The sequence below is a fragment of the Solenopsis invicta genome, chromosome 12 (genome assembly GCF_016802725.1).
Source record: "Solenopsis invicta isolate M01_SB chromosome 12, UNIL_Sinv_3.0, whole genome shotgun sequence".
Taxonomy (NCBI): Eukaryota; Metazoa; Arthropoda; class Insecta; order Hymenoptera; family Formicidae; genus Solenopsis; species Solenopsis invicta.
The window spans coordinates 5177974-5190021 of NC_052675.1; the positions used below are offsets into that span (position 1 = coordinate 5177974).

General features: G+C 31.1%; 1 protein-coding gene across 2 annotated transcripts in view; it reads left to right on the forward strand.

Moving 5' to 3' along the window:
• The window catches only part of LOC105199864 (UDP-glycosyltransferase UGT5), a 187387-nt gene extending 176083 nt beyond the window's left edge, over positions 1-11304 (forward strand). The window contains exons 3-4 of one of the 2 annotated variants that reach the window (XM_039456254.1): positions 10057-10200; positions 10286-11304. In XM_039456254.1, coding sequence (XP_039312188.1) covers positions 10057-10200; positions 10286-10403 — 262 coding nt within the window. In that variant the 3' untranslated portion in view covers positions 10404-11304. Of the gene's footprint in view, positions 1-10056 lie in introns of both variants that reach the window. The other variant, XM_039456253.1, reaches the window with a different exon arrangement.
• The last annotated feature ends 744 nt before the right edge of the window (positions 11305-12048 follow it).

The window sequence follows — 12048 nt, forward strand, 5'->3', positions numbered from 1 at the left end:
TTTCTCCTCCCGTACTCAATAACTTTGATATGCTGTATCTTGAATAGAAAGCATATTTTTTAGTTTATAATGTATAAAATCGATCAGATAACTACAATAAATAAGACCTAAATATTTTATACTTACTTAATTACATTTTGTTTTAAATTGTGTTGTGAAAATTTGTAAAAAATGAATGGTTGTGTTAAAAAATCTCGAATTTGAAAAAATTAATTTAAAGCAAAAGATTAATGACGTTTTTCAATTAAACCTTTAGATTAACAAAAAAAGGAGTTTGATATAAATTGTCCCAGTAAGTTAAATTATTTGAAGGTTCAAAAATCGACATTTTTGAAAAATTGTCAAATTATGATTTTATACTAATGAATAAAATTTTATTATTTGAACAATATAAAATAAATTCCTTTCTTGGATGCAATAGTCTTTGTCAATTTTGTACAATTCGGTAATTTGGAGTAGAAAAGTGTAAATATTTATAAATTTCAGAAGATCACACAAAAATATGTCAATATACTGCCCAGAAAAATGACTACTAAAACTACTTTTTTTTCTGTAACAAAGAATACTTTCTTTACCCTAACTCCCCACACATGGGTACAACGTACGCTATATGACTTTTTATTGCTGAAACTTTCTTGTAATATAATTTGAAGACTAGAATTGAGATTCAAAAAAAACTTTAACTCTCCATAGATAAGATAAGCCTGCAGGTACTTCTTTCATTATTCTCAATATGAGAATGCACGAAAGATTAAGAAGGGTTAATAGATAAAAGATTGTAATGAATAAATATTATTATTGTATATTTAATTAATGAGCACAGTCTTCAAGAAGAGTCCCGGAAATTTCATAATGGTTGAGTACAATAGCATGCTAAAGGTGAAAGAATATCACAATGCACTTGCACATAATAATGCGCATACACTATATTAAAATAATTTTTTCTTAATTCTAAAATTTTATATACTTTTCTACTATTTGGAACCCAGTAAACGTATATTTAATAAAAAATAAAAGGATATCCAGAACGCCAAAAACTTATAAGTTATCCACACAAGAGTGCAAGAAACCCTTCTTAAACTTTCGTGCATTCTCATATTGAGAATAATGAAAAAATAGTACCTGCAGGCTTATCTTATCTATGGAGAGTTAAAGTTTTTTTTTAAATCTTAATTCTAGTCTCCAAATTATATTACAAGAAAGTTTCAGCAATGTAAAATATCACATAGTGTACGTTGTACCCATGTATGGGGAGTTAGGGTAAAGAAAGTATTCTCTGTTACAGAAAAAAAAGTAGTTTTAGTAGTCATTTTTCTGGGCAGTATATATTGACATATTTTTGTGTGATCTTCTGAAATTTATAAATATTTACACTTTTCTACTCCAAATTACCGAATTGTACAAAATTGACAAAGTTTATTGCATCCAAAAAAGGAATTTAAGAAGTATTTTAGAAAGAAAATTCAAGATTTTTTAGAAAAAAAATGTTGAAGCAATTAATATGCGACTTTTGTAGAAATATTTATTGATTCTTGTAGATTATGGTAATATTTTTATCACAGACCGTTCAGTGAATGATGTGATTACAGATAACGTTAAATTAAGAACCAAAGATCTTTTTTACAAAAATAATTAGAGAGCAGCCATTCATTGACCTAAAACGTAAAAAACTCTGAAACAAAACATTTTTTTTAATTTGTGAGTGCAACTAAATTACAACAATATTAATATACAAAATTGAAATTGACAAAATAATAGCTTTCTAAAGATTATTTTAATATTTAGAAAGACACTATTCAAAATCTTATTTTAATCTTTTACTTGCTATAATAAAAAATACCTTCATAATCTACAATAATTAACAAAGCTTTCTAGAAAAAATTGTATCTTAACTGCTTAAATATTTTTCTACAAAAAATACTGAACAAGTTTTTTAAAACAAGTTTTTGTTGAAATCAAGTAAAATATCTTTTTGTATCCCAAACTTTTTGTTCTGGAGAACATTTTGGCTATGAAGAGCAATATACAGAGTCATCGAAAAATATCGAAACCCTTGATTATTTTGAAAACTAAGCATTTTAAAAAAAAGCTTTTCAGATAAAAGTTGTAGGGTTTTAAAAAATTTATTTACTGATCTGAGTTTGACCTTGGATGGCGTTGCCAAGGTCATATCAAAATTACATTAACTTTTTTAAAGTTAAAGGAACACCTTATTTTTGATTCCAGAATCTAATAGCTGGTGTCAAGAGCTTTCCAAAACTCACTACAAGAAAGTTTATTTTTGTTGAGCACTTTCCGAGTTGTGAGGCTTAAAAGCTACAGTGTACTGTAACTTTCAAGCGTCATAACTCGGAAAGTACTTAGCAAAAATAAACTTATTTATAGTATTTTGAAAAGTTTTCAAAACCGATCATAAAAAAATGCAATAAAAGATATAACGTTAGAGATCGGTAGTTTCCTATTTCAACTCAACAAAAATAAACTTTTTTGTAAGGTTTTGGAAAACTCAATCTCTACTTTCTTATTTTATACAGGATGTATAAGTGAGATGAAGTTCGCTCGTGGTCTCGTGGGTTGATAGAGCAAATCAAACTGAGCAAAAAAAATTCTGTACCATTTTTCAATATTTGCAATAGTTACCGAGATAAAAATTAATAAATTCGGCAAATGAGCGCGTATCGACGAGTAGTCCCGACGTACGGTGCAAGGGAAAGTACGCGCTTATTTGCCGACTTACTAATTTTTATCTTCGTAATAATACGTGATATTACTTAATCTTGTTCAATTTAGAATTGTGTTATGACTGAAAATTAATTTGGCACGCAGTTCATTGAATTTGAGGAAGGTATATAAAATCACACAAACAATACAAGCACGAAGACCTAGCTGCGACCGTAGAAGGCATTCTTGTTCAATTTGTATTGATACAGCAACGGTCAAAATATCTCTCTTTACTACTTAAAAATTTTTATATTACGAAAAAATAGCCAAACATCGATTAAATATTACTTTAATTATATGTAATGTTTATTAATTAAATTATTGTTAATAAGTATTTGTATAATGTTAATATTACAAAATAATTTTATTAGTTTAGTTTTATTTTTATTAATTAAATATTTAATAAAATTATTTTTGTTGTGCACTACATTTTGTACGTACCTCCTTTTTTATAACATTTTTTGCAACATTTTTAGTTATGTAATATATTTTATTTTTTCAATTTTTTATATATTTTATAAATATAACAATAACTGTGCTGTATGAGTCATTTGTGAAACTACACGGAATAATAGACAAATCAGGTAAAATTGATTTGGCACAGAACGTGTTAATCGCATATACGTAGAAGGAAAGATATTTAATACGTAAAGGAAAGATTTTTACAGATTTATTCAAGATATTCTGAAAATTTAAAATATATTATTTTAGAAATGAAGCTATTGATATTCTTCTTTATTTTATTTTTATTTAAACGCACAATACCCAATAGCTAATATATATTTTCAATTCTTTGTGAATCCTAGAAATAGTATAACGAGCAGTATTTGAGAGTAAATAAAGTATAAATTAATTATAATATAAAAACTTTAATTTTAAAGTTCATTTAGACAATTAACTGACCGTTGCGCTGCATTGACTGTCGCAGATGAGCGAGCCGTGCAGCTGCGCGCATAAATGCATCTGCCGCATCGCGGGGTGCCGGTGTAACACGAAACCGTGGTTAACGTCACACGTTCAATATTGATGCGTCGGCGGCGCTCGGCTGCCGTCCCGCGCACTCGCGGATAATTTGTAAATGCAAAAAGAAGCGCAACACACTGCCAGTGAAAACGCTCCCGAGGGTATAGCCAGAAGGTGGATGCGTTTTATGCGATGTTAAATTTCGCGCGATGGCCCTACGTGTCCTCCGACGCGCTCCACTTCTCTGTCCTGTCGCTTATTCGCCCCCTGTCCTCTTTTATCCTCGAAAAAAAGTATATTCTTTTACCCGTTAACAAGAGACGAAAGAAAAACTTTGTCCACGCCGTCTGGTGAATTTGGTCAATCAGTATAGTTGCGCGAGTTTGCTTTCTTGGCAAGATGAATTGATTTCCTCTCTTGTTCCCCGCATCCTTCTTGCCTAAGATTCTATCCGTGATACTCCCAAAGCGTTGCTTCGACCGTCGACAGGCGCGGCCTCGAGCGGAAGGGAGAGTCGGTCGCGCCCAAAATTGATGGTTAATTCAAAACCACCGTGGGGGCTGCAACTGAATTTGACCGAAGCAAATAACGGGGCACGAGCAGCGCGGGTGACAGGGAAGGTTCAGGGCTGGTATGCTGGTGGCGGTAGAAAGAGGGAAGCGCGAGGGGATAGGTTACATACGCGGGGATGGACGTGGCGCGGCGGCGGTGCATCAGGTTGATTCGCGGGCTGCAGCTGTAAACACGAATAATGGAGAGTACCGATCGGTAAATTGTGTGCTCGGGTCCGCCGAGGGTAGTTGCGCGCGAGCACGGCCGCGTTCTCCCCCGTAGTCGTCCGTCCACGCATCATTCTGTCCCTTTATATCTCCCTTTATCCCTTGTTCTCGTGAATTTTTTTGTTTTACGCGGCCCTACAATCGCGGCTTGTCGCGGCGAATCTCACAGCGATTACGCACATGTGTTTGCTTGCCGACCGGTTGACGTGATATGCACTTCGGCAAACACGCGCCTATATGGGAAACCCGAAATCGTCATCCCGATTGGAACGACCAATCTGGTTTGACCGATCGATTCGGTGTTTTCAACCGCGGTGTCGGGATGCCGAGACACTCTGTTCTACGAATTAGATGTGAATGAAAATGAACGTCCGTTTTCTATGAGATTTTCAGTCGTTCTCAACGAGAGTCTATCTATTTTTTCTAATTAGGAGAGAGTTGCCGAATGCGAATATTATTTAAGTTATTTTTCATTATATTTCTCATTTGATATTGGCTTTTGTACACAAAACATACTGGTAGTTTGATATTTTAGGTAGCTATCATTATTAGTTTTGTAATAGGTACCTTGTTTTGAAAGATGCTTTTAGTTATTTTTTAGGTACTTATAAAAAACCAAACTACGTAAGTAAATTTTATTTTATATGAAATTAGCAATACTTATATAGTACTTATAAAAATGTTTGGATAATTGTTATTTGTCGTGTTTTTTTTTAAATCAGTAGAGTTTTGAACAGTAAAATTTCTGATATCTTATGGAAGTTAAAATTTGACTACCTGCACTGAAGAGTCTTTAACGGTTGCCGAGGATTCTGCGGAATAGTATTATATTATCTACTTATCAATATACAATCAGTGTATTTCTTTTCCGAAAAAGCGAATAAACGATTGGCTACTTGTGTTGCATTTTGCCACAAGTAAGAGCCTATCCAGACAAATTTGCTGCATAGCTATATGTATAAGGAAATTGATTGGTCCATTAGCACATGCATAAGGAAATGGACCAATCAATTTCCTTATGCATATGGTTATGCAGCTATGCAAGTTTGTCTGGATAGGCCCTAATAGCTCCGACACACTAGCGCGATACGCGACAAGCTATACATACGAGTATATTCAGTGACCGTATTGGTATTTCGGAAAAGATGTACTATCGTTGATGTGTAAGGATATCGTTGATGTGCCAGCACCATAACGTATTGATTCGTTCTGTATGCAACAGATTTTAGAGAAAAACACTAATTTATATAACAATTAAACATGTATATAACAACTAAGTTTATAATACAATGACATAATGTATAAATAAATAGTTTGTACTTATGTATCTAAACTTAAATATCATACAAAAAGTATCCATGTGTAGGTAGAGGTATCTATCTATGAGGACCTAGGTAATGCATTCAGGTATTGGCAAAATACCTAGTTATTGTACCTAAGTACTTGTTATGTACCTAGTTATGTTACAATACTGATTACTATAATATGTTTAATTTTTATCAATAAAAAATTGATTTATAAGCAGGGTTGAGCAGTAATTATTTAAAAAGTTAAAAAATAAATAATAAAGTTAAAAAATTAATTGTTTTTTTTTTAATTTAATTTCTAATTTATTAACTTTTCAACTTAACTTTAGTTGATCTCAGGTATAATGATTGTGACGTAAGAATTATGTAAGAACATGGGTCAAAAGTTCAACCATTTTTGAGATCTAAACCTTTTCGTATATTAGCATCACAAATGACTTACTGGGTTTTACGTGTTGCTTGTAATGTTCACTTATATATGTCTACCATTTCTTGTTTTATAGTATATGTCTATCATTTCGTGATTTATACAAATAATATGTAAATACAAATCACCAGTTAATGATAACTAATCGATTGGTGAAATTTACTTTTATGCAATATGTATAGAAATTGCATAAAAACATATACAATGCGGTTTATAAACATTGAGATAAACATCGCATGTGACACGTAGAAGTCAGTAAATCATTCATGATGCTAATATACAATAATGTTTATATCTCAAAATCGGTTAAGCTTTCGACCTATGTTAACTAAGATTTTTTTTAGTCACAATCAGTATGATACGTACTATCTACCATGTAAATGCTGAATGGTTTTTTTTTTAATATCCTGTAGATAGAATATACGCTACCTCGAAAATAAAGAAAAATGTCATAACTATTTATATAGGTATAACGCAATGGAAACTTGTATGTTTTACTTATTTACAATAAACAATCAAGTTTAAATTATAAAAATACAAAAGTATAAGATAAAAAGTAATGGGTAATTTGGGAAGCAACTTCTGCCAAACTTGTATAGGCTTAAAAAAGTATTTTTTTAAAGAAATGTTTAAAATTAGATAAAACGGCGGTTGTGGAATATATCTGGGGTGATAGAATATCATGATATCTCGAATAATTTGCATTGAATTTTAATAGCAATAGTTAAAATTACAACGTTACAGTCTATTTCGACATTGTAGGATGATTATTGATCATGCTCGCTGTGTTTTTAAGAAAGTTGAATTTCAGTTTTGCAGACAGCAGAATTTTTTATAGGTGGATACTTTCTACGTAATTTTGAGAAGAATATTACATATTAATTTTTTAACTTTAGTCTAACTTGAAGGTTGTAATGTGAATTTCAAATAATATTATTGAATTTAATGTGTGTCGGAATGAGTATATAAATTCGATAAATAAAAACAAAAGATTGGAAAGCCTATATCAGTCATAACAATTTTTAGTACAGAATAATAATTTTTAATTTTAACAATTTTCAATTTATTATTACGCGCCGCATCTTTGTCGGGCTTGAAACACAGTCATGAGTTAAAATTATTAATGCTTTAAAAGCATATATAAGATCCTCCCTTCCCGAAAAAACCCATGAAAAATTTTATGCAAACAAATAATATCTCTTAGCCAGAGTTTAAACCCGGATCTCCCGAATTTCCCGCGGGTGTTCATTCCTACCAATTCGACTACCAAAGCATGTGATGATATTTTCTCGCAGTAATCAATATAAGTTAAATAAACGTCCTTTTCCAAGCAATGTATAATAAACAATAATAAGTCATATCGGACTGACGAAATTAAAACATAAAATTAAAAAGCCCATGTCGGCAAATAAAGTCATTAAAGTTACAAGTGAGCTGTGGTTGTGAAATATGGTCATTCGTCATGGGTATCTCTCTTGTGACTTTACAATCTTATTGTAGACGTTATATAATGTTTATTAGGATCAAAGAAATTAGTTTGAAATGTTTTAAGTTTTATTTATTAAAAAATTGAACCAATAAAATTATTTAAAAAATTTTAGTAAAGTATATCAAATAATATTCGTAAAACTTTGTTTTGTGACACTTATTTGTGTGTAAAATTTACGAAAGATCATTAATTTATGTTTTTCATAAATAAAAGTGTCTTTCATGACATTAATTGTTAGTATTTTACAATCCCCTTACTATTTTACAAACGTATCCTTTTTTCCCTCTTTAATAAATAATAAATTTTAATACAATTGCAAAAACTAAACTCGAACGAATTAAATCAAATTAAAAACGAGATATAATGCTAATACAGCCAATCAAGATCTTCGTGTGTGCAACAAAAAATATATTAAGTATTTTGTAAACAAAAATATATTAAGCATATATTACAAAACGTAAATGCTTCGGTACTAAGTTGGAACCATCTTTAGTACAAAATTTATGTGTGTATTACACAGCATTTAACGATTGATTAAAATGTTGCAAATGAGTCTGTACATTAAAGTTTCTGCATATGCGTATTGAGATCCATAAGTTAGTTTATTAGTAAATACAATTATTACTTAATATTTAAAGTGTAAACTATGATTCAAAATGTCAGCCAAGATTGTATGTACATACAATAAATAATGTGAACAATATGAAAATCAAAAGTTTCAAGATGTGTTTGATTCGTACCGATTTTAGTGGTATTGAATTTGTGAATTAAAATAATTAAAAATATAAAGAATTATATGTTTATAAGTAGTAGGGAGATATTTTGACCGTTGCAGTATCAATACAAATTGAACAAGAATGCCTTCTACGGTCGCAGTTAGGTTTTCGTGCTTGTATTGTTTGTATGATTTTATATACCTTTTATATATCTTAAATTCAATGAACTGCGTGCCAAATTAATTTTCAGTCATAACACAGCTCTAAATTGAACAAGATTAAGTATCACGTATTATTAAATATTAACCCTTTTCCCACCTGAAAAAAACTGTAAAGAAATTATTACGAAGAAAAATATCACTTATTTACAAAATATTACTTAATCTTGTTCAATTTAGAGCTGTGTTATGATTGAAAATTAATTCGGCACGCAGTTTATTAAATTTGAGGAAGGTATATAAAATCACACAAACAATACAAGCACGAAGACCTAGCTGCGACTGTAGAAAGCATTTTTGTTCAATTTGTATTTATATTTTATTAATAATTTATTGAAAAATGGATCGAATATTTAATATTTAATAAATAACATTAAGCCTTAAACACACAAAGGGGTCAAAGAAACCCCATATAAAGTTTCGAACGCTTACTGTATGAAGATGGAATGAGATAGGAAGTTTAGACCAGGGGGTAAAAGAAAGTTTGAAATTTCCTCTTTCGATTGATATGGTTGATCAACTTTATTGGTCAACTAGAATTCGAACGACACGGCAGCAAAGTTTTGTTGGGATCTATGGAACTACCATTGTGTGAGTGAAATTTCTTTGTGAGTAATCTTATATAAAAAAAACTGATGTTTGAACAGATCCGTTCGCATATATTATGTGAAAAAGGGGGTTTCTGCGCAGAGTCCGAGATATACCACGAAACATGTCCATTTTCTGTTTAAAACGAACGACAATGCCATGATTTTTTTAAATGTATGACTCTTTAGCTTTTAAACGCCGTATTTTAAAGTCCTTAAATGTTTTTTTGTTACAAAGGTGATTTAAAAAAAAAGTGGATTTTTGAACAATTATTTATTTTTGCTTAATGATTTTTCCTTTATAACTTCACCAAAAATGATTGTTCGGCAATACCGATTGTGCAGTCACATTTCTGAGATTTTGAACTTTTATTTGAAAAAAAAAAATTATTAAAAAATATTGATTGGAACCAAAGTTATAGCTTCTCAAAGTTGAAAAAGTCTCCAAGATGAGAAAATGTGTGTACGTATTTTATGGGATCGGTGGGTTTAAGAGTTAATAATAACATGAAGAGATAAAAACATCAACACTAGCTCGGTCTAATTTTCACAATCAATATTTTTATTTATATCAATAAAATTACTTGAGTATATTATTATCAGATACATTTTACATAAGCAAATTTATTTTATAAACAATTAATTATAAGATGTACGTGATTATTTATTTTTAGTATACATAAAAACAACAGACATTTAGTAATTCTCCTCTACATCTATTCTATATTCGAATAGTGCAGCAACAAAAACTAACAGAAGATATAGAAAAATAATTAATCTTTTACGTAAAAAAGAAATACTCATACGATCAAGTGTATACTTCATTGAAATATCCTTCTCTATTTTCAGCTACCGTGAGAACGCCCAGAAGCTTTCGAAAGCTTATCGCGATCGACCTGCTTCGCCGTTGGAGACGGCGATATGGTGGACGGAATACGTCGCCCGCGGCAATGGCAGACCTTACTTCCGTAGTGATGGCGCGCATCTAACCTGGTACCAACGTCATCTCATCGACGTCGCGCTTGTTTTTACTATTATCTTTGTGGCGTTCATCTACATCCTTTTTCGGTTGATCAAGCTACTGCTGCTGCTGTTCAGAGTTGTCAAAGGAATGCGTGGAAGCAAGACCGGGGGTAAAAGCAAATTGGAGAAGAAGAAAGACTGATGACCAGAACTGGGCACATTCGTGTATTTGAAATACAATTTGTATTTTGTATTTTGTATTTCAAATACAATTTCCATATATTTTGTATTTGAAGTACCAACAAATCTTTTAAATAAATTCTTAACAACAGTAGTAGGAACTTCAATTTTTCTTACATGGCGATATCAATTTGAAACTTTTTACCTACTACAAAAATAGACTCTGAAAGAAAACGTATTCAAAATTTGTGTGTCAACTGTATGGAAGCAATGAAAACTAATATGTTTGAACAGGCTGGTACAAGTGGTACTAGTACTAGTTACACGGATAAAGATTTTTTTATTTTTTTTCTTGTCCAAAACAGAAATACAACAATCTCAACAACAACTAGAGTTTGTATCATATCTAAATGACAAATCAAGTCTTTATCTTCTTCAAACAATTATCTAAAAAATTATTTATAAAATTTATCACAAGCTTATGTTCTTTGGCAGCTGTAGAGTGACTATTTTTCTTTGTAAGGTTTATTCAATCACCTACAAGACAATCACTTTCAGATAAATGTTTTCAAAAATTAAATTTGTTTTAAAGAAAATTACACTCATTTAAGTGACAATGTGGTTAAGTAATTTTCAGTTGATTTTTTTTCAGTTTCTCTGTGTGACCAATCAAGACATTTATGATACAAAATCGCTTTCAATCTCTGTCTCGTAAATTGTTTAAGACAAGTGACATTATTTTTTGTTTATTTATTATGCAAGCGGCTTTTATTGTACTGTAATGCACGATTATTAATGCACATTTGATTATTATTCTGATTATTGATCTGATATTACTCTGATATAATCAGTACCAGATAGCATAATTTTTTTCACAGTTTTGATGCTATCATAATTTTTATAAAATATATTTTGTATTTCATGGAAGTATTTCAAATAAAAGATTTGGAAGTATTTTGTATTTTGTATTTAAATACCTTAAAGATGTATTTTGCCCAAATTTGCCGATGACAGACATATTGCCATGGAGATATCGTATTGAAAAAATTAAAACTATTTCAAGGTGAAAGATAGAAAAGTACGTGGTGGTCTTTCGTATAAGTACCCTGATGCTCAAATAGCGAGAGAATTTTCAATGATGGAGACGGAATAAACGACCATCGGTAATATAAATCGGTTAATGTGAAAAATCCATTTGTCAGAAAGTTTGTTAGAACAAGGAGACTCTCGTGATCGCTTGTCGTTAAATCTCTCGCTCGTACCTTTCCAGCGATCGCCCACCTCGTCGTGAGTAGATTTTTATGCTTCTTCGATAGTTCTACGTAAAGTTAGTTGATTAGTACGTTGCAGTTCGCGCATATGTCGGCTGGTTTTAGTTTAATTGTTATCAGCGATTTCTTCTCTACGGGAGGTCTTAAAACTGGCATGGGGCGAAGTCGTTTAATACCTGGATAGTTTGCAGTATTTTATGGTATCCAAGTATAACAGTTAACTGAAACTCGTCCGAACAACGCGCAGATGGTGTAAAACTTACAGCTTGCTTTCTGTTTTTTTATTTTCTCTAGTTTTTTACGGAAAAGACGGCAAAACTGTTCTTCATATTCTGTCGACTTGCGTCGCATAAAACGTTTGTTCCTTTATTTCTATAACCAAAGTTAAAGTTCATTATTTGTATCGTAGTGTACAACACAGCTAATT